We start from the raw sequence: 24,011 nt of genomic DNA on the forward strand, positions 1-24,011 counted from the left end.
TGAGACAGTCTTCACCCTCACAATCAGCAGCTTCCAGGGTGAGGATGTGGTAGATTATTGCTATTTGCAACATTGTGCCTATGATCTCACTGTATTTCAGCCTTGAACACAAGCTCCTCCCCAGGGCTAGAGGCCTGTGAACCTTCACCGCACCAGCTGTTTCCTTCACACTCCTGAACATGTACAGTTCCTCTATCTGGCCCAGAAGCCTCATCTCCTAGAGATGGAGTTTTCTCTCCAGAGGGACCCTCCTATTCAGATAGGTCTACATTTTGAAGTGAGATATGAAATAGATGCTACAAGCCACGTAGGCCTGTGCCCTTGTTCCAGTTAGAGACCATTTTGGTTTGATTTTCCTTCTGTACTCGATTGCACAGTAACTCTGGATCATCCTTGTGTGCCTTTCATTTTAGGTTCAAGAGGGCAGATCCTGCTCAGTAGGTGCCAGAATCTCTGCTGTCTCCCAGGAGAGCAAGTCTCTATTAGCTGCAGGGCCAGAGTCTTGTCTACACTGACTGGAAACACTACTTGGGTTGTCATCAGCATCAACCCGAACAGGGACCTATAGGCCTCATTTACCATACTTCCTCTACATGTGTTGTTGTGATGCTGAGCAGGTTTCAGTAGCACTTGCAGACTAATACAGACTAGAAAGAAAGGCCTAGCGACCTACTTCTGAGAAATCAGCCAGGGAAAACCCTATGGATCACAACAATCAGATTATATTGTGCACTGAATTTTCATGAGTCAGGGACTCACAAGATGACAAGTAAAAATGAGAAAGAAACATGATTTCCTTCAGTCACTAAATTAAACTTGGGCACCCAAGGGATTAATGTAAAGAGGAATTGACAAATAACGAAAAAAGAAATGGGAAAACTATTACATGTTTCTAGAGTGATATGGTTAATGAGTTAGAGTCTGGCCTTTGAAAGAATGAGTGACACTGAAAGACATGGACAGAGGCGAAAGGGGCAGTAAAATGGGAGCTTAGAGCAGGAAAACACCTTCACTGATGTGGACCTGGAAGGTTTGGCTGGAAAACAGGATCCATGGAAGGAAAATGTAAGAGAGGAATACTCCCTTCTGTGAGGGAGATTTTAAATATGAAGGCACAAATTTAGTATTGGGTTAGATCCAGAGTTATGAGGCATAATGGAAGAGAAAGGAAAAAGTCCAGGAAAACAAGGAAATAAACCGGGAATATTCGAGAGTCAACAATGCACAGGGAAGAGAAAACTGATCTTTCAGGGTGTAAACCACACTGGACACTACCCCAAATCAGTCATGTGATCTATCCATGTGAAACATGCAGGTTCCTGTGATATGAAAACTCCTGACAAAGTCTACAAGAGGTTTTTAGAGGATTTTTTTTCTTTCGTGTACCACAAAATGGGATCCAGAACAAACCACATCCCTTAAGTTTCTCCTGGTACCTGCAAATACTCCAAGGAATTCATCAGGAGATGCAGTCCTTGGGGCAGACAGAGGAAGCGTGAATGTTAAGGGCTGAGCAGAAAGGAAGCAGCTGGTGCAGTGAAGATTCATTGGCCTGTAGCCCTTGGGAGGAGGTTTTTGTTCGAAGCTGAAGCACCGTGGGTGGATCATCATAATTCTGCATACAGTAATAAACTGCAGCGTCTTCAGCCTGGAAGTTGCTGATGGTGAGAGTGAAGTCTGTCCCAGACCCACTGCCACTGAACCGGTCAGGGACCCCAGATGCCCGGCTAGATGCCAAGTAGATGAGCAGCTTAGGAGCCTGTCCTGGTTTCTGCTGGTACCAGTTTAAATAGTCTTTGTTGTCGGAGCTGTCAAAAAGACTCTGGCTGGCCTTGCAGTTGATGGTGACCATTCCTCCTGGAGATGCAGCCAGGGAGGCTGGAGACTGGGTCATTATGATGTCCCCACTGGTACCTGTATTCAAAGTGGACAATTACCATGCATACATATACACACACTTTTTCATAGGCACATGAAAATATCCCCCAACACAACATCTACTGATATTAGGTATCAGCACGTAATTGGTTCCAGTTTGGAAATAACCATCATTTCCCACTATTTGTAAAAATCATTTTTCAGCTCTGAAAAGATACTACTCTAGAGGGATTGAACACTTTTAATTTCTCACCAGAGGCCCAGAGCAACAGGGACAGGAGGACCAGAGTCTGTGGCACCATCTTGCTGCCCCTGCCTGCCTGTTGCAGATCAGCTCCCATTGCACAGGCCCCGTTTATAATATCTGAGCAGCCAGCGTGGGTGTGGGGGGGCCTATGCAAAGCAGTCAGTGAACTGAAAGCAGATTACATGGACCACGTTTGTGAAAGTATCTAATGTACATCAACAACCAAAAATATTGCACAAAGTATAACTTTATCACTGGAACAGACACAGCAGTGTACTTAGAAGCTCTAGTATCAACTTAAAACCTCTCACAGCCCAGTGGATTCCAACTCAGGGCAACGCCATGTGTTACACAGGAGAGCTGCTCCATAGGGTTTTTTTGCCTGTATTCTTTATAGAAGCAGATTGACAGGCTTTTATTCAAGGGTACCTCTGGGTGTGTTCAAACTGCCAACCTTTAGGTTACTAGCCCGACAGAACTGCTTGAAACACTCATGATCTAATAAATGGCTTTACTTTTAACTTATAAACAGTTACAAATGGGTTCAGGTTCCATAAATGATGGACTAGTTTCCCCAAATCAACAGTTTTGGAAAATAATAAAAAATGCTGGAAAAAAATATCAAAGGAAAGGGAAGAATAAGGGAAATTTTTGCCTCAAAGTTTGATAAAAATTTATAGCTAGAAAATGTCTGAGCTCTAAAGACACTTTTATCCTGAAGGATAGCTAAAAGACACTGCAAGCATTTCAGATTGGATTCCAGGGCTATGCAAGGGCCAGAGAAATGGAAGACAGGCCCAGAATTCACCTGTGTGGAAAGTCCTCATTGATCCCATATTGAGCTAGGCCTTCCGAGGGTTCAGATCAGAAAGGAAGTGTGAACCAAAGAGAAAGTGGAACATATCATGTCCGCAATGGCTAAGACCTAAGAAGAGGGCTCTAGATTCATTGTGGAAATGGACAGGAAAAAAAAAACAGGATTTCCTTGTAAAGTTGTGATTGAATATCAACTCTTCAAGGAGTTTCATTCCAGGTATGCATGGCCTCGGTGTGCCTGGAGCAGCTCAATCTTCAAGTTGAGACTCCATCTCTCTTACTTTGGATATGTTATCAGGAGGGGCCAGTCCCTGGAGGAGGACGTTATGCTTCTCATAGTAGAGGGTCAGCGTAAAAGAGAAAGAGCCTCAAATAAATGGATTGACACAGTGGCTACAACGTAGGGCTCAAACATAGCAAAGATTGTGAGGATGGCTCAGGGCCACAGAGTGTTTCGTTCTCTTGTGTATAAGTTCACAATACTGACTTGAGGGCACATACAACAACAATAGCATGATTTGAATGCAAATGTGATGCAGTAAAAATAACAGAAAAAAGGAATTCTGTTCTTTCTTCAGATTTGGGCATTATATGAGTTTATTTAAAGAAATAAATGATAATCTTGACATTGTATGCAAGGTAAAAACACTAAAAAGGAGGCACTTCAGGTCTGAAAAAGAACCAACTGAATTTCCAGAAATTAGAAATAGAATTACCGATATTTTAAAACTCAGTAGGAGACTTCCACTTGTAGGCTGAATGGAATATCAAGGATAAGATTTACCCTGAAGCATGCAAAAAAAAAAAAAAATAATTAATTAAAATTTTATTTAATGGTTAACTCACTCAACTCCTAGTCCACCAACGGTGGTCTCAAAAAAAAAAAAAAAAAAAAAACCCTGGCGCTCTACTTCTGAAAAATCAGTCTTTGAAAACCACATACATCACAGTTCTACTCAGACACACATGGGGTCACCAGAAGTCCGAATCAACTCAGTGGTGAACTCTCTTTAATCTTACAGAACTAGATTGCCAGGCCTTTCTTCCAAGGCCCCATTGTTGGATTTCAACTGCTAACCTTTTGGTTAGTAGTCGAGCCCAAAACATTTGCTCTACATCACTAGCTTAATTTTAGTTTGGGGCAGAGAATCCAAGATGATATGTGGCCATTACTGCCATATTCAAAAAGTAAGTCAGAAGAGAGCACCGTACAAGATTTTCTACCACAACCCTGTGCTCTCAGACTTCACCATCGTACTCCCTGGCTCTTGACATAAATGCCCCCTTGCCAAACCCCACCGTGGGCTCGGCCCTGCTTATCTGAGCCTCATAAAGGAAGCCTTTTCTGAGGAATGGAACCTGAGCAACATCACACAAGAGAGAAGCTTCAGGGTGGTGACACCATCCAAATCCTCAGGCTCCTGCTCTACTCTGTTCCAGGTGAGAAGGTATTTGCAAACCTGGAAATGGAGTTTTCTCTGCAGAGTAATCCTTCCGTGAAGAGCTACAATTTTAAAAAGAGATATGAAATAAATGCTACAGCAACACAGGCCTGTCCACCTACTGCAGTTACACTATTTTGCCTGGATTGTTTCTTCTACCCCTGATTGCACAGCATCTCTGCATCATGCCCTTGTGCACACAGTGCCCTGTTGGGTGGTCTGTGGTAAGATAGTCCTCAGGCTGGGTCACAATGCAAAATCATCAAGGAACCATGTGTTCCAAGTATGTGGCTGGGACTGAGAACCAACAAGTGTCTTCGCACTCACTCAATTGACCGACTAGACAGTCAGGACAGCCCTTCTTCTGCAATGCCCTTCCAACGCCTTTTATTGGCTGGAATTTTGTTGAGGATATTGGTCTGTAATTCTCTTTTTTTGTGGTTCCTGTGTCTGGCTTTGGTATCAGGTTATGCTGGCTTCCTGTAATGAGTTCGAGAGTATTCCTTCCTTTTTTACACTCTGAAATACCTTTAGTAGCACCGGTGTTAACTCTTCTCTGAATGTTTGGTAAAATTCTCCAGGAAAGCCTTCTGGGCCAGGGAGTTTTTTTTTTTTTTTTTTATTACCTCTTTAATTTCTTGTTTTGTTATGGGTTTATTTATTTTTTCTACCCAACGACCCAAGTTTTGTGTTAGTTTAGGTAAGCAGTGTGTTTCTAGAAAATTGTCCATTTCCACTAGGTTTTCAAATTTATTGGAATACAATTTGTCATAGTATTCTGTTATGATCCTTTTTATTTCAGTTGGGTCTGTTGTGATATTGCCCATCTCATTCAGGTTATTTGTTTCCCCTCCTGGCAGTGGGTTTGGTTTTTGCTTCCTGTTTTTCTTTTGTCAGTTTGGCCAATGATTTGTTGATTTTGCTGATCTTTTCAAAAAACCCAGCTTTCAGTCTTGTTGAATCTTTCAATTGTTTTTCTATTTCATTTATTTCTGCTCTAATCTTTTTTTCCTTTCTTCTGGTGCCCAAAAACTCCTTTTTCTGCTCTCTATTACTTCAAGTTTTACGGTTAATGTTTTGATTTTGGCTCTTTCTTCTTTTTTGATGTGTGCATTTATTGCTATAAATTGACCTCTAAGCCCTGCATTTGCTGCATCCCAAAAGTTCTGGTAAGATGTCTTTTCATTCTCATTTGAAGCTATGAATTCCTTTATTTTCTCCTTGATTTCTTCTATAACCCAGTAGCTTCTTTTTTTTTTTTTTTCTAAATAGTACTCCAGATGAAGCTTTACTGAACAAACTAGTTTCTCTTTAAACAGTACACACATTGTTTTATGATATGGGTTAACAACCCCACATGTCAACGCTCTCCCTTCTGAAATTTAGGTTCCCTACTACCAGCTTTCTTGTTCCCTTCTGCCTTCTAGTCCTGGCCCCTGGGCTGGTGTGCCCCTTTACTCTTGTTTTGTTTTATGGGCCTATCCAATCTTTGGCTGAAGGGTGAACCCCAGGAATGACTTCATTACTGAGCTGAAAGCGTATCTGGGGGCACAATCTCAGGGTTTCTCCAGTCTCTTTAAGGCCAGCAAGTCTCCAGCTCTGTCCAGGACCCTCTTTTGTGATTCCTGTCAGAGCAGGCATTGATGGTATCCAGGCACCATCTAGTTGTACTGGATTCAGTCTGTGGGGGGCAGTGGTAGATGTGGTCCTTTAGTCCTTTGGATTAATCTTTTCTTTATATCTTTTTATATCTTTAGTTTTCTTCATTCTTTCTTGCTCCTGAAGGGGTGAGGCCAGTGGGGTATCCTAGATGGGTGCTAACAGGTTTTTTAGACCCCAGATGCTACTCACCAAAGTAGAGTGTAGAACCTTTTCTTTATAAACTATGTTACTGCAATTGAGAGAGATGTTGCCAGGGACAATGGTCCCCACAGCCCTCAGCCCAGCAATTTGTTCCCTCAGGGAGTCTGGATATGTTTATGGAACTTCCATGATCTTGCCTTGTACGAGTTGTGCTGTCTTCCCTAGTATTGCATACTGCCTTCCCCTTCACCAAAGTTACTACTTATTTATTGTCTATTTAGTGTTTTTTCCATCTCCACCCCTCCCCTCCCTCTTAACCTCCAAAGATTTCTTCTTTTTTGTGTGTGTGAACCTTTTGGTGAGTTTTTACAGTAGTGATGTCATACAATATTTGTCTTTTTGTGAGTAACTTATCTCACTTAGCATAATGCCCTCCAGGTTCATCCATATTAGGAGATACTTCACAGATTTATCGTCCTTCTTCATCATTGTATAATACTCCATTGTGTGTATGTACCATAGTTTCATTATCCATTCATCTGTTGATGGACATCTAGGTTGTTTCCATGTTTTTGCTAGTGTGGAGAATCGTGCAATGAACATGGTTGTGCATATGTCTATTCGTGTAATGACTCTTATTTATCTAGGATATAGTCCTAGGAGTAGCATTGCTGGATCATATGGTATTTCTATTTCTAGCTTTCTAAGGAAGCATCATATAATTTTCCAAAATGGTTATATCATTTTGCATTCCCATCAGCAGTACATAAAAGTTCCAATCTCCCCGCAACCTCTCCAACATATGTTATTTCCTGTTTATTTTGAGTGATGACAGTAATGACATGGTGGGTTGGTATCTCATTGGGGTTTTGATTTAAATTTCTCTAATGGCTAGTGATTGGGATCATGTTCTCTTTTGTCTGTTAGCTGCTTGAATGTCTTTGGTGAAGTGTCTGTTCATTTCCTTTGCCCATTTTTGAACTGGGTTATTTGTCTTTTTGCTGTAGAGGTATTGGATTTTCTTGCAGATTTTAGACATTAGACCTTCGTCTGATTTGTAACTGTGAAATTTTTTTCCTAGTCTGAATTTCTCTGTTTACTGTTTTGGTGAAGTCTTTTGATGAACATAAGTGTTTAATTTTTAGAAGATCTCAGTTATCTGGCTTATCTTCTGGAGTTTGTGTGTTGTTGGTTGTGGTTTGTATCCTGTTAATGCCTTGTATTAGGACCTCTAGCATTGATCCTATTTTTTCCTTTATGACCTTCATACTTTTTGGCTTTATATTTACGACTTTGTTCCATTTTGAATTATTTTTTTTTATGTGGTAAGAGATATGGGTCCTGTTTTAGTTTTTTGCATATGGAAATCCAGTTTTGCTAGCATCATTTGTTAAAAAGAGTATCTTTTCCCTATTTGATGGACTTTGGTGCCTTGTCGAAGATCAGGTGAGCAAAGATGGATGGACTTACACCTGTGTTCTCAATTGTGTTCCCTTGGTCAATGTATCTATTGCTTTACCAGTACAGAATGTTTTGATTACCATACTCTAGCTGTACAGTAGGTTCTGAGGTCAGGTAGTGCTAGTCTTCCTACTCCTTCTTCTTATTATTCTTCTTTGATAGTGCTTTACTTATCTGGGACTTTTTCCCTTCCATATAAACTTAATGATAAGTTTTCCCATCTCTTAAAGAGTATTGTTGGCATTTTGATCGGGGTTGCACTGTACATGTAAATCACTTCGGGTAGAATTGTCATTTTCACAATGTTGAGTCTCCCTATCCATGAACATGGTATGTTTTTCCATTTATGTAGATCTCTCTTGTTTTCCTGCAGGAGTCTTTTGTAGTTTCTTTGAATAGGTCCTTTACATCCTTGTTTAGACTTATTCCTAAGTTTTTAATTTTTTTAGGGGCTATTATAAATGGTATTGTTTTCCTGATTTCCTTTTCATTATTGTCTTTATTGTTGTATAGATAACCAACTGATTTTTGTATGTTTATCTTGTATCCTGGGACTGTGCTGAATCTTCCTATTAGAATTTTTTTTTTTTAGAAGTTCCAGCACAATGTTAAATAGGAGAGGGGATAACTGGCATTCGTATCTTGTTTCTGTTCTTGAGGGGAATGTTTTCAGCATCTCTCCATTAAGAATGATTTTGGTCTTTGGCTTTGCATAGATCGCCTTTCTTATGTCAAAAAATTGCCCTTCTATACCTGTTTTATACACCTATTTTATTGAGAGTTCCTATCAAGAATGGGTGTTGGACTTTGTCAAATTCCTTTTCTGCATCTATTCAGATGATCGTGTGATTCTTATCTTTCCTTTTATTAATGAGGAGGAGTGCATTGATTGATTTTCTAATGTGGAACCATGCTCGCATACCTGGTATGAGTCCTACTTGGTTGTGGAGTTTTTTTTTGTTGTTGTTGTTATATTTTGCTGAATTCTATTGGGTAGAATTTTGTTGATAATTTTTGCATCTATATTCATGAGAGAATTTGGTATGTAAGTTTTTTTTTTTTTTTAGTCTGACAATTTTTTTTTCAGGGTTATGCTGGCTTCATAGAATTTATTTGAAAGTATCCCTTCCTTTTCTGTGTTCTGAAATATGTTGAGTGTTAATGGTGTAAGCTCTTCTCTGAATGTTTGGTAGAATTCTCTAGTAAAGACATCTGGGCTGAGTCTTTTTTGTTGTTGGGAGTTTTTTTCTTACTTTTTCTATCTCTTGTCATGGGCCTGTTCATATTTTCAACATCATTTTGTTTTAAGTTGTGTAGGTAGTGTGTTTGTAGAAATTTGTCCATTTCTCTAGGTTTTCAAATTTGTTGGAGTATACTTTTTCATAATACTCTGTTATGATTCTTTTTATTTCTCTTGGGCCTGTTGTAACGGTTCCCATTTCATTTCTAATTTATATTATTTGTGTCTTCTTGTATTTTTCTTTTGTCAATTTGACCAGTGGTTTGTCAATTTGGTTGGTCTTTTCAAAGAACCAACTTTCTATTGTTTTTGTATCCTCTATTTCATTTATTTCTGCTCTGATTATTTTTTCTTTTCTTCTGGTAGCTGGGGGCTTCTTTTGCTGTTCTCTTTCTATTTGTTCAAGTTGTGTAGCTAATGTTATGATTTTGTCACTTTCTCCTTTTTTGATGTTTGCATCTATTGCTATCAATTAACCTGCAAGCCCTGCCTTTGGTAAGATGTGTTTTCGTTCTCGTCTGATTCTAGGAATTTTTTTTTATTCCGTCTCTGATTTCTTCACTTTCCATTTAATTGATGTTTTCCTTTCTTCTTCCTGTTGTTAATTTCTACTTTTATGACATTGTGGTCAGAGAAGATACTTTGTATTTCTCAGTGTTTTGCATTTTGTTGAGTGTTGCTCTGTGTCCTAATACATGGTCTATCCTGGAGAACATTCCATGTGCATTGGAAAAGAATGTGTATGTACTTTGCAACTGTGGGGTGGAGTGTTGTATATATGTCTATGAGGTCAAGTTGGCTGATTGTGCCCATTAGTCTTCTGTATCTTTGTTGAGTTTCTTTCTAGATGTTTTGCCCTATAACAAAAGTGGTGTGTTGAAGTCTTCTACTATTATTGTGGAGCTGCCAATTTCTCTTTTCAGTGCTGTTAGAGTTTGTTTTATGTATTTTTAGCTCTGTCATTGGGGGCATAGTTGTTTATTATGGTTAAGTCTTCATGATGGATCATCCCTTTAGTCATTACATAGTTCCCTTCATTGTCTTTTATGTTGGGTTTTGTTTTAAAGTGTATCTTAACTGAGATTAGTATTGTCACTCCTGCTCTTTTTTGGTAGTTATTTGCTTGATATACTTTTTCCATCCTTTGATTTTTAATAAATTTACCTGTTTGTTTCTAAGGTGTGTCTCTTGTAGACCGTATATTGATGGATTCTGTTCTTCTTCTTTTTTTTTTTTAACCCATTCTGTCACTCTCTGTCTCTTTATGGGTGCATTTAGGCCATTTACAGAAAGTGTTACTACTGATAGGTGTGATTTTCTTTCTGTATTGTGTATTGCTTTTATTTTTGTGGTGCTAACATTTTCTTCTTTGTTCCTCTTACTCTGCTGTGCTGAGTTCCTTTTGTTTGTGGATTTCTTTTTCATCTCTTTTGTTTATGCATATTTTGTTTTTATTGAGGCTTTATCTTTTTTATTTTGGTGAGTAGGTTCTTTAAATTTCTTTGGGATTACCTTGAAATTTACCCTTATCTTCCTAGTTTGAGCCAGTCTAGTATTACTTGGTATCACCTTGCCTTCCTCTTCGTTAGAAAGTTCTATACCTGAACTGTTTATTCCCTGTTTTATTGTTCTAACATTGTTCTCATTTACAGATTAGTCTCTCTGGTTCCCTGTTGTAATTATTTTGGTTTTGGATAGCCCTTGAAAGTTTATTTTCTATGTTGGTATCTGGCTGGCAAAATCTTGTATCCTAGGTTGAGGCTATGGTCTGATGTCATTTGTTCTCAGGATGAAGGACTCCCTTTAATAATTCTTGTAAATTTTGTTTCATTTTCACATATTCCCTTAATTTCTGTTTATCTGGAAATGTCCTAATTTCACCATCTTATTGGAATGCGAGTTCTGAAGGATATAGTGTTTGTGGCCAGCAATTTTTTTCTTTCAAGGTTTTATTTATGTCATCCAATTGCATTCTTGCTTGTGTGGTTTCCGCTCAATAATCAGAGGTTATTCTCATTGTTTCTCCTCTATATGTGACTTTTTGTTTTTCTCGAGCTGCTTTCGGGATTTTTTCTTTGTCTTTGGTTTTAGTGTGTGTGATTGTGATATTCCTTGATAGTTTTCTTTTGCTGTCTATCCCAATTGGGGTTCATTGAACTTTTCAATGGATAACTTTTCATTTTTCATGTTAGAGAAGATTTCTGTTAGTAATTCTTCATTGATCCTCTCTGTGTTTTCCATTTTCTCTCTCTGTTCTGGCACTCTGATCACTTGTAAAATTTAGCTTTTGATTGTATCCCACATAATTCTCAGGGTTTCTTCATGCTTCTTCTGATTTTTTTTCAAAGAGAGTTGTACCCAAGTCTTTGATTTCAATTTCACTAATTCTATCTTCCATCATTTAGAACTTGGTCCTCAGCCCTTCTATGACACTGTTCATTTCTGAAATATTGTTGTTTCCTTTGGGTTTCTTACCTTTTTTTTTTTTTATGATTTCTAGTTGTGAATGTCTTTTGGTATTTTGTTCCTGTATTATTTTCCTGCATTCTTCCATTTTTTGTCTTTTTTTCCATGAATTTTTCTACCTTTTCCATAAATTTGTCTATTTTTTCCTCATTTTTGTCTTTTTGTTTCTACTCTTAGACAGTTCCAGATATTAGAGATTTGAATTCTGTGTCAGGTAATTCTAATGCCTTTCTGCTACTGGAAATTCATCTGGTGTTTTATTTTGGATGCCTATTGGAACCATCTTATCCTTTTTTATGTTTTGATATTGTCTGCTATCTCCAGGACATTCAGTAGTCATTTTCCTCATTTACTTTTGTAGACCTGTTCATTTTGTCCTGCATTTATTATTATTATTATTATTTGGTTACATCTACTGGGTGGCCTGTGATTCTTTGTTGTTTTCTTGTCTATGGTCATTATATTTTTCAGCTCCTTATCCAATGGGCAAGGCCAGTCGCTCAGCTATGGTGCAGCAGGGCAGGTCCTGCTGAAGGTGAGTGGCAGGAGGTTTTGTTTGTGGCACGTACTATGGCCAACAGAGTGGAATGGTAATAAGGGCTAGGCAGGTTCACCAGTTGCTGAGTTGTCAGCTGAGACTCATGGTGACCACATATGCGTAACAGAAGATCTGTGCTCCGTAGGGTTTTTAGTGTCTGACTTTTCGGAAGCAGGTCACCTTGCATTCTTCTGATAAGCCTCTTGTAGACTGAAACCTCCAACCCTTCATTTAGCAGCCAAGTGTGTTATCTGTCTGTACCACCCAGGGACTCCTGTGCTGTAGTTTAATAACCCGCTGCCATTGAGTCAATTCTGAGTCATAGAAATCTTTTTGGACACAGTGAATTTTCCCCAAAGCTTCCAAAGTATAATCTTTATAGAAGCAGATGCTCTACTTCCCTGGAATTTATTTTGACTCATAGTGACCCTATAGGACAGAGTTAAAGTGCTCCATAGAGTTCCGAAGGCTTTAAATCTTAACGGGAAGTGGAATGCTACATCATACTCCTGCAGAGAAACTGGTGGGTTCAAACCACAGACCTTTAGGTTAGCAGCCAAGCACTTTACCCACTGTAAAACTAGGGCTCCTTGTTAGGAGGGCCAAAAATTTGAGAGTGTAAATCCTGTACTTCTTTTTAATTTAGGAAACGCTGGTGGTGCAGTGATTAAGAATTTTGCTGCCAACAAAAAGATCGGCAGTTTGAATATAGCAAACAACCCTTTGAAACCTCTTGGGGTGATTCTACTCTGTCCTATAGGGTCGCTATCAGTACCATTCCACTCCACCACAGGTTTGTTTTTCGGTTTTTGGTCCTAAGTTAACAGCACACTAGGGGGCACTCAGGTCAAATTCTTGACGTGTTTATCCTGTTTCAACTTGCAGTCTAGAATGTTTTCTGTATTTCCCTGACTCATTAAAGTGTTACTGTTGTAAAACCAAAAGAAAAGAAAGAAACCAATTAACTGCCATCAAGACAAATTCTTCCTCTCTCTGTCTATTTTTTCCTCTCACCCTTTCTCTGTTTGCCCGCAAATTTTAATCTCAGGCAACTTTCATAAGAGATTTTCCACTGTCTTTTTTTCTGTACAAGTTATGAGGGTAGAAGAGCTACTGTTATGACCAATATTAATTGCATAGTTTGAATCCAAGGTGCATCAGTTTTACTGAATCTTCTGACTTTACTGTTAAGCAAGACACAAAAGATATTGCTGTTTTGGTACTCAGAAATATTATTGACAAATATTTGCTTTTTTAATATAATCAACAAGTTTAGCCCTTTTAAAAACAAAAGTTATTAAAAAAATACCAAACCCATTGTCTTCATGGTACTTCCAACTAATGGTTACACCAAATGTGTCACAGTAGAAGTGATCTCCACAGGGCTTCCCTGGCTGTAATCTTTATACAAACTGATTTCCAGGACTTTCTTTGGTGGCACCATTTTGGGGGTTGAGTCACCAATCTTTCAATTAGTGGATGATGGCAAACTGTTTGTGCCACCCAGGAACTATTTGAATCTTTGCTTTAAATAAATAACGTTTGTGCATTCTTGGATGGAATATTAATTCTCATAATCAGTTTTAAATTTCATGTAGGGCTGCTAGGATATTCCTCTATGAGAGAACCAAATGAGGAGGTTCCTAATTTCCAGTTAAAAGAATTTGGAAGAGGAGTTAGATCTGCCAAATTAAGTTTCTATGAAGTTCTTATACCATTTAAATTTTTGATCAACTTTGTGTTTTTTTTCCCCAAATTATTCCAAGGAGCTCAAATTTATTTCATCTGGTTTTGTATAATCTTATTTTTTGTGTTATCTCATTCTATCTTTTTTGATTCAATTCAATTTGATTTGATTATATTCAATTATTACTGACTCTCCATTCTCCCCTTGGCTTAAGAGCTGTTGTAGAGGATTCAACATAAAAATTTCCAGAAATACTGAAATGTGAGTAGTTTATGCTTCAAAGAGCAGTAATTTTGGGTTATACTTGGCTTCTGATCAAGAAGATCAAAATCGGTCTTAAGTTTTCTCTTAAGAGAATGCTGCCATCTTTAAAGCAGAAAGTCACTGTTTCTACTTGCTAATGAAGAGACGGCATTACTATAAGACAAAGAACGGTTACTAAATAATTCATTGAGCCCTTGACTCTTGCTCACAGTTTTCAATTTTGGCTAACAGTTGATGAGACAAAGCGGTTAAGGCAGAAGCAACTGATTTCAGAGATCATTTTAAGTGATTTAATTTGGTGTTTGATTTTTCCAGAGGGTCTTAATATTTTCTTATTAAAATTCATATAATCAGTTTTTAAAATTCTTGAAACTGTTTAATATGGAAGAATATTCATGGAATTGGAGAACTCTCAGTCTTTACTCTCCATTATTCTGCAGGCAAACTACAATATCCAAATAAAGCTATTTCAAAAATAACATTTTTCTTTGTTATTTTAGCAAATCCATACAAATCCTCATGGCAAAGGCAGCTTCAGCAATAAAATAAAAAGACTAGAATTCCCTTTTGTCCCCCAAAGTTTTCTTGGGTCCTGCAATCTCCATCTGTCAGGTGAAGGAGACTTTCTTACAACGTCGGACAAATAGACACACCCCCCCCCAAACTTTCAGGCAAGTTGTGACTTCTAAGAACGCCATCTGTTGAAGATAGAGGCCCCTTTCATCAAGGGTGAGTTTTGAGAGGGGATCTCAGATGAATTAAATAACTTTCAAGGCAGAGAATGCTCAGATACTCAATGGAATTAAAGTCCCCTTCGCGGTGAGCTTGGGATCAGCAGAAAGAGCTAGCACATGTTTCGGCCACATATCTTAAGCCTCAGTTGTGTGTCTCTGTAGGATTTTTCCATTTATTCAAAGAGAAAAGAAGGAAAAATAATTCAGACATTTGGAAACAGACTCAGATTAGGAAGATGGAGAATAGGGTCTTGAGCCACCAGAAAATCAGACACGTTAACATTCCCTCTTTTCACAGACGTTAGAGAGAACATCTAAACTGAGAAGATAAACACTTTCACAGAGCTGTCCTGACCTCCCTGCAGTTAGAATATTTATCCACGAATGTATCCCCTAAAAAAGTGGGTGATAATTGGCAGTTATTTATAGAGGGCAATCAGCTGTAATCACAGGTACCTCAGAGCCTAGGAATCCACTCAAGGTCACCTGCATGTGGAAACTTCCCTCTGCTGGGGGCTTGATCTCAATTCCTACACAAAGAAAAACTCTCACCTTTTTCCAGAAAAAACCTCCATTTGGGTCCACTTGGGGAAATGATCTCCTGTGTAAATCTGTTTGGTTTTGGGCTATTTGGGTAACAAAGTCTACAGAACAAAGCCTACAGAATGTGTGAGAGTTTCACACTCTCCACCCCATAAACACTGACACTAGGGTAACTGACTCAGACAGTTCCACCTCCACAATTGTCTTCCTAAATCCTACAAATCACACTCTAGCTCTCAGTTCAGTGCACACCAAACTCCCAGTATCTGACAACAGAGATAATCTACTGTAGAACCTACCTGTATAAGTTTCCTCCTTCATCTGAGTATGATCAAGATGAGAGAATTAGAGAGGTCTGTTGCCCCCCACCTGGAACACATGAAGGTTATTTTTAATATTCTTTCCCCAGCTTTTGTTATTTGTGTCCAGTGTGGAGTGGCCATCATTGACTGCTGGTCAGTTTTGTTGTCCAAGGCTGAGTATGGTTTCATAACATACAAGAGACGGTGATTCTTTAGAATTAGGAATATTGTGATGGCTCTGGGTAGTAGGTAACATAAGGACATTTCAAGGCCATTTTCTGAGCAAGAAATATTTTTTACAATATTTTTTATTTTCTAGATATTTTAGTTCAGCATATTAAGAAATCAACCAACAATTCAAAATGGAATTTAAGAACTCTTAATTGTGCTCATGAGAAAACTGTACATAGACCAAGAGACAGTCTTTCAAACAGAGCAAGGATATACTGCATGGTTTAAATCAGAAAAGGCTCAATTCAGGTTAGTATCTATCCCCCAAACTTTTTCAATCTGTATGATGATTTTTTTTTTTTAATGATGAAGAAATAATTTGAAAAGTTGGACTATGTGAAGAAGAATGCAGCATCAGGATTGGTAACAACCTGCAATATTTAGATGACATAGCCATGCTTGTTGAAAGAGAAGACATGAAGCACTCACTGATGAAGATTAAAGACTGCAGCCTTCAGTTTTGATTACACTTCAACATAAAGACAACAAAAATCCTCACAAATTGACCAATAAGCATCACCGTGAAAAACGGATAAAAGATTGACATTGTGAAGGATTTCATTTTACTTGAGTCCATAAACAACACTCATGGAAGAAGCAGCCAGGAATCAAACAATTTATAGCATTGGGCAAATCACCTACAAAAGAATGCTTTAAAGTGTTCAAAAGCAAACATGTCACTTTGAGGACTACAGTCCACGTGACCCAAACCATGGCATTTTCATCTGCCTCATTTTCATGTGAAAGCTGGGCAATGACTAAGGAAGACCAAAGAAAAATTGATGCCTTTGAATTACGCTGTGGTGAAAGATACTGAACATGTCACAGGTTTCCAGAAGAACAGACAAGTCTGTCTTGCGAGAGGTAGAGCCTGAATTCTTTTTAGAAGCCAAAATGGGGAGGCTTCGTCTCATGTACTTTGTACATGTCATCAGGAGGAACCAGTCCCTAGAGAAGGACTTCATAATTAGTGTAGTAGAGGACCATCGAAAAAGAGGAATAAGATGGATTGACACAGTGGCTGCAACAATGGGCTAAAACATAACAATGATTCTAGGCCTGGTGCAGGCTGAACTGTGTATTGTTGTGCTGTACACAGGGTTTCCATGAATCAGAACCAACTCGCCAGCATGTAACAACAACAGCTTTATATATATGTATAACGAAAGAGAGAGTAATAAGATAGGACATTCATCAATTTTAACAAATGGTTACCAGGAATATCATATTCACTACCTGAGGTATAAAATTGTTTTCCTCTTTTCCCCTTGCCTTAAACTGGCCTATCAGCAGTCTATGTCTAAGAGATTTTTTTTCTTCCCTTTCAAGCTCTTTTGACTTGAGGGCTCTTTAGGAGTTTCATTCACTGTGTCCCAGAGAAAAAGAGTTTGTAGCATTTGATTCAAACATTCTTAAACAATTAACCTGGTATCAGCAGACACCAGACAACCTTGAATGACCCGAAGGCCATCTCATTATTTACAGACACCCTGTGGATCAGCACAGTGAGTGTGGGAGTTGCTTCCTTTTATAGATTAGCTGAGAGATAACCATGCAGGATGGTCATTCAGGGTCCCAGAGGCCAACCCTGGACAATCATCTATACATCATCAGGGTCTCTGATGGTTTCTTACAGTGTCAGAGCCATGTACATTGTGTCATTGACATGAATACATCCTTTTCCAATCCAAAGAGACCACTACTGCAGGCAGAACCAACTTTACCTCTGTTGATTTTCCTCCAAACACAGAAGACACTTTGTTATTTGCTCACCGGAGAGGCCCACCTTCCCCTTGGTTCTCTCCACACTGCTGCACCCACCAAGGGATTTGCATGTTGTTTCCCAGGGAGGACCTTACCTGGCAAAGTCTGATATAAAAAGTCAGCTCTAATCTGCTTTTACTTATCAGGATTTATTCCTTCAACTTCAAAATGAGGTTTCCTGCTCAGCTCTTGGGGCTGTTAATGCTCTGGATCCCTGGTGAGGACAGAGCGGGGGATGGGAAAGGAGCAGGAGGTGGGGAGGGTGAGCTCTGGGGGCACCTCAGGTTCCTGTGTGTATTCTGTTCTCAAGTTAGATGAGTATGTCACACCCACTCTGAGAGGTATGTGGTGTTTAGATCAGTGAAACTGAGGAGAACACAAGAGTAAGAGGGACCTACTCCCTGGTGAAGATTTTCACAAAGAAAACCAAAAATCAAGCCAAGCCCACTGCCATCGAGTCAATTCCAACTCATAGTGAAATCCCCGTGGCACAGTGGTTTAGAGTTCAGCTGCTATCCAGAAGGACACCAGTTCAAATGAACCAGGTGCTCCTTGGAAATGCTATGGGACAGTTCTACTCTGTCCTATAGGGCCACTATGAGTCGGAATCAACTCGAATGCAATGGCTTCACAAAGAAAGAGCTTCTTTTATGTCTGGTAGTATCAGAGTTTGTTTGTTTGTTTGTTTGTTTTTTTATTGCACACACAGAATTTAGCCCGAAATAAATAGCAGAAGGAAATCTTGAAAATGGTTCTTAGTATTGGTACATAACCTTGCTCTTCTCTCTTGTCATTTTAGCATTCAGCAAGGATATTATGATGACTGAGACCCCACTCACTCTTCCGGTCACTCTTGGAGAGCTAGCCACTGTCTCCTGCAAGTAGAGTCAGAGCCTCCTACATAGTAATGGGCAAACCTATTTGTACTGGTACCAGCAGAAGCCAGGCCAGGCTCCACAGCTCCTGATCTCTCTGGTTTCTAACCAATTCTTAGGGGTCCCAGAGAAGTTCAGTGGCAGTGGATCAGGGACAGATTTCACTCTGAAATTCAGCAGGGTGGAGGCTGAGGATGTTGCAGTTTATTACTGCACGCAAGCTACAAAATATCCTCCCACAGTGGAGCAACCTTGCACAAAAACTTCTCTGCTTGGGGTAGACCAGCTGCCCAAATGAGTGGCCTGTGCGGGGAGTCAGCCCAGCAGGTAGGTTCTCTGAGTCTGCTAAGAGGAAGATGCTGGAGACCTCAGGGGAATTTGTTGCCTCTGAGGACTCTGCACCATGAGTGACTCTGCTACACCTCAAAAGGCTGCTCCGTTGTGGCCCATCAGGTGGACTAGTCTTAACATGGCAGAGCCAGCAGGGATGATGGAGGAGGTCCAGATGTTCCTGAGAAACTAGACCTGATGCCAGGAGAGCCGACTGAGAGCTCATCCTAAGTCTCCCACCTGTGTACATTTGTCGGTTAAATTTAGTCAGCATGAAAGGCAGACAGTTGACACAGACTGTAGCAACACAAGTTGAATACATGTGGAGGTTTAGTAGGCTTCTTTGTATATTTTATCAGGATGATATTTAGAAATTAGTCTTGTCCCACTCTCCCAACCCCCTGCTTCTCATTTTACCACTTACACTTCCCCTTGAATTAAGGTCGTTGAAATATCATTCTATATTAGCTGTCTTCAGGGGAGTGTGGCTGAGAAGGATTTGTGAAGATGTTGGTTATTGAGTCTCCAAAAAGCCTTTTATAAATTTTTCAAAGACACAAGATCCTAATTCCATCCGTCTTCAAATTTCCCCAGTTGCTTCCTGTAGAGAAAAATAAGGAGTTCTTAGAATTTTAAAAGTTGTGTTTTTTAAAAAAAGAAAACAAAACATAGACTGAAAGATATAGAACATAGAATTTTATCAATCAAATACTAGAAGGATACAAAATGACAGAAAAGTTTTTCATTCCAAAAGTAAGAATTTTAAGACTGTGGTGGACTGCAAAAAATGGAGTCATGAAGGGCACATAACAGAGGTCTACTGTTGGCCTGTGGATTCTCTCCCAGTAGTGTTTCTCTGTCTGGGAAAGGTCAGAATTCTGTCCACGCATATTTTTGGAAAATTCTAAAAAGGAACAAAAAGTCACATGAATATCTTCACAGCTATAAATTTTTTTTTTCCCTTTGAAACCTTAGGTGATCCAGTTCTCGTTTTTTCTACAGCCTCTGATATCACTAAAATAACATTTTTGCATTTTATTCCTTTTGGTTTTGTAGTTTTTACAATGGTTGTGTTGGTCCTCCAACTCCTGTAATTTTCTACTTAGAAACGGTACTTTGTTTCATTTTTTAAAATAAATAATGTTTTGAAGATGATGACTTTGGGATTTTATTGTCATAAACAGAACAAAAAGGAGGAGCTTACATGGCACTAGAGACAGAAGCACCACACTGTGCCTCCACAGCAAAGACCCGAAAAACTAAGTGAAATAGAGAACCATCAATCCTGGAACGTGTAGCATCACAGGAAGAGATCAGGAATTGAGCCAAGCACCAGATGGAATAAGAAACTGACAGAGAATAGAGAGCAAGGAGAAATTAGAGCGGCGTTCTCTTATCAGCTAAGGCAGCATGGATTCACCATCCTGGACTCCAGTTGGAGATCAGCAAACAGGAAGTACAGGAAAGCAGCAACACAGAGCTCCCAGTAGGCGACAGAGCATCTAGTAACTAGCAATATAGGCTTTCCCACTCATGATTCAAACATGAAATCAAAAATGAGAAAAATTAATTTAGAAGCACTACCATTTTATCTAAATGAAAACTGCTTCAGATATTGTGGGCCCAGTGCTCTGAAAATAAACAAGTTGCATTTGAAATGGATGCTGATATTCTTTACAACGGGTTACTTGAGTGATGCAAATGGATCCATTGTAGACTACTAAAAGGTGGGCATTTCAAACTAGCAAGAGACTTCTTGGAGATAAGGCCTAGAGATCTGCTTCGGAAAGGTCACAGCCTTGAAAACCCTATGGAGTGCAGTTCTATTCTGCACATCTGGTGTAACCGTGAGTCAGAATCAATTTAGCAGCAACTAAAAACAACAGGATCCTTTAACAAATTTGTGTCTTCTGGCTTTTTTCATATGGTCAATCCCTTGGTGTATGGAAAATGTCAGTAAACATGGTCTGCCATTCACACATTCATTATCTTCTGTTTGAAAAACAAGAATTCAATAGTTAATTTTGTGTCAAGCATGCTCTATTACGTTTTATTTCATTACTGTCCAAAGGTAGAAAAAAAAAAAAAACACTGTTACCCACCAATAAAAAAGTGACACAAGTTCACATCCTCATTAAGTGAAAAACCACTGTAACAAGAGAATACAGACTATTCTCCGTTACTTTCACGGCAGAACTGCAGAGTCTGCACTTCCCTCATGTATTTTCCTTATAACTAAGCTATCATTTTGAACAGGTTCCACTACTTCCAGTGAGTGGCAGCCTGGCAGCTTTGGACATAGGCAGGCCAAGGCATAATTGGCTGCAAACCAAATGACTGCAACCAATATTTTACCCATCACCACCTGCAAGTAAGAGTAGCTCATCAAAAATTATCAAAATATTAGTGCTTAAGGGATTAAGGTCCCAAGATGACAAGGAAAAAAGATCAGGAAAAGTGAGGTGGGTTATTTCTAGTCTAAGGTTTAACCTCATGTTAAAGTGAAAGCTCTCGGCAAGACACATGGGTCTCATCACCTAAGTCATGGCGGAAGCCAAGGGGCTGGGAGGGAGAGGTCTTAAAACCATTGTAGTCAGTTAAATAAAAAATAAAAAATAAACATTTTGGTGGAGTACATTCTGACTCCTAATGGACCTATACAATTTAAAATGATGCTTTATTAGAAAATTTAAAAAAAAATGAGGGAAAAGGCAAAACTATAGAGACAGTAAAAAGTAAGTGGTTGCAGGCAGCTCAGGAGGAAGAGGGAGGGATGAATAGGTAGAGAACAGGGCATTTTTCAGGCAGGAATGTATGATCCTGTAATGGTCGAGCCATGATTTTATGCATTTGTCAAAACCCACAGGACTGTAGAAGACAAAGACTGCACCCTAATGTGAATTAAGGACATCAGCTAGTACTAATGTATCACTATTGGCTCATCACTGGTAATGAATGTACCCTGTGACTGTAAGATGTTAAGAAGAGGAGAAACACCACACAGGGGAGAACAGGTGCGTGTGATAGCTCTCTGCACTTTCTGCACAATTTTTCTGTAAACCTGAAACAGCTCTAAAGAATAAAGTCTAATTATAGACCTATATCCCTCATGAAAATAGATGCAAAAATCCTCAGCAAAATTCAGCCAATACAATTCAAGAACATATCACAAAAAGAATTCACCAAGACCAAATGGGATTCATATCAGGTGTGCAGGGATGGTTCAACATTAGAAAAACAATTAACGTAATCCACCACATAAAAAAAAAAAACAATAGACAAGAATCACATGATTTTATCAATTGATGCAGAAGAGGCATTTGACAAAGTTCAACACTCATTCATGAGAAAAACTCTCAGCAAAATAGGAATAGAAGGAAAATTCCTCAACATAAAAAAGGGCATTTATACAAAGCCAATAGCCAACATCACCCTAAATGGAGAGAGCCTGAAAACATTCCCATTGAGATTGGGAACCAGACAAGGATGCCTTTTATCACCGCTCTAATTCAGCATTGTGCTGGAAGTCCTAGCCAGAGCAAACAGGCTAGATAAAGAAATAAAGGGCATCCAGATTGGCAAGGAAGAAGTAAAGTATCACTATTTGCAGATGATGTGATCTAATACACATAAAGCCCTAAGGAATCCTCCAGAAAACTACTGAAACTAAGAGAAGAGTTCAGCAGAGTATCGGGATACAAGATAAACATACAAAAATCAGTTGGATTCCTCTATACCGAGAAAAAGAACATCGAAGAGGAAATCACCAAATTAATGCTGTTTATAGTAGCCTCGAAGAAGATAAAATATTTAGGAATAAATCTTACCAGAGATGTAAAAGACTTATACAAAGAAAACTACAATACACTTCTACAAGAAACCAAAAGAGACTTACACGAGTGGAAGAAAATACCTTGCTCGTGGATAGGAAGACTTAACATTATAAAAATGTCTATTCTACCAAAAGAGATCCATACATTTAGTGCAATTCCGATCCAAATCCCAAGGACATTCTTTAATGAGATGGGGAAACAAATCACCAATTTCATATGGAAGGGAAAGAGGCCCCGGATAAATAAGGCATTATTGAAAAAGAAGGACAAAGTGGGAGGCCTTATTTACATGCTTTTAGAACCTATTATACTGTCAGAGTAGTCAAAACAGCCTGCTACTGTTACAACAACAGATACATGGACCAATGGAACAGAATTGAGAATCCGGAAATAAATCCATCCACATTTGAGCAGTTGATATTTGACAAAGGCCCCAAAACAGTTAAATGGGGGAAAGACAGTCTTTTTAACAAATGGGAACAAGAAAGCCAATAATAGGGAACCCAAGTTTGAGAAGGGAGAGTGTTGATATCGTGACATTGTTAACCAATGTCATAGTGCACTGTTTAATGAGACACTAGTTTCTTCTGTAAACCTTCATCTAAAGTACTAGTAAAAAGGAAAAAAAAAAGAACCAGACTACTAGGTTATAGATGAAATCAATGACAGAATAAAGAAATTCGTAGAATCAAATAAGAAAGAAAAGACATCCTACGAGAACTTTTGGAACACAGCAAAAGCAGTGCTTAGAGGTCAATTTATAACAGTAAATGCACATGTCCAAAGAGAACAAAGGGCGCTAACCAAAATATTAACCCTACAATTTGAACGAATAGAGAGCAGTAAAAAGAGCTCTGGAGCACCTGAAAAAAGGAAATAATAAAGATTAGAGCAGAAATAAATGAAGTAGAAAAACAATTGAAAGATTCAACAAAACCAAAGGTGCTTATTTGAAAAAAAAAAAAAAAGAAAAGATCAACAAAACTGACAAATCATTGGCCAAAGTAAAAAAAGAAAAACAGGAGTGCAAGCAAATAACCTGAGTGAGATGGGCAATATCATAACAGACCCCACTGAAATGAAAACGATCATAACAGAATACTATGAAAAATTGTACTCTGACAAATTTGAAAAACTAGAGGAAATGGACAAATTTCTAGAAATATGCTGCTTATCTAAAATAACTCTAAGCTTAGTTAGAAAAAAATAAATAAACCCATAAAAAAATAAGAGATTAATGATGTAAGTGAACAAAACTTCCAAGGGAAAAAAAAAACCCTGATCCGGAAGGCTTCCCGGGAGAATTTTACCAAACATTCAGAGAAGAGTTAACACCAGTACTACTAAAGGAATTTCAGAGCATAAAAAGGAAGGAATACTCCCAAACTCATTATAGGAAGCCAGCATACCCTGATACCAAAGCCAGGCATACCAAAGCCAGGCATAGAAACCAAAAAAAAGAAATTACAGGTCAATATCATTCATGAACATAGATGCAAAAATCCTCAACAAAATTCCAGCCAACAAAAGGTGTCAGAGGGACATTGCAGGAGAAAG

At 38.7% G+C, this 24,011-nt stretch overlaps 1 gene segment (V, D, J or C); it reads right to left on the reverse strand.

Moving 5' to 3' along the window:
• Positions 1 to 1,444: 1,444 nt before the first annotated feature.
• LOC126060439 (immunoglobulin kappa variable 4-1-like) lies at positions 1,445 to 2,206 on the reverse strand. The segment is given in 2 exon segments: positions 1,445 to 1,914; positions 2,132 to 2,206. Coding segments are annotated over 2 exon segments (504 nt in total).
• Positions 2,207 to 24,011: the final 21,805 nt, after the last annotated feature.

The sequence above is a fragment of the Elephas maximus genome, chromosome 17 (assembly GCF_024166365.1).
Source record: "Elephas maximus indicus isolate mEleMax1 chromosome 17, mEleMax1 primary haplotype, whole genome shotgun sequence".
Taxonomy (NCBI): Eukaryota; Metazoa; Chordata; class Mammalia; order Proboscidea; family Elephantidae; genus Elephas; species Elephas maximus.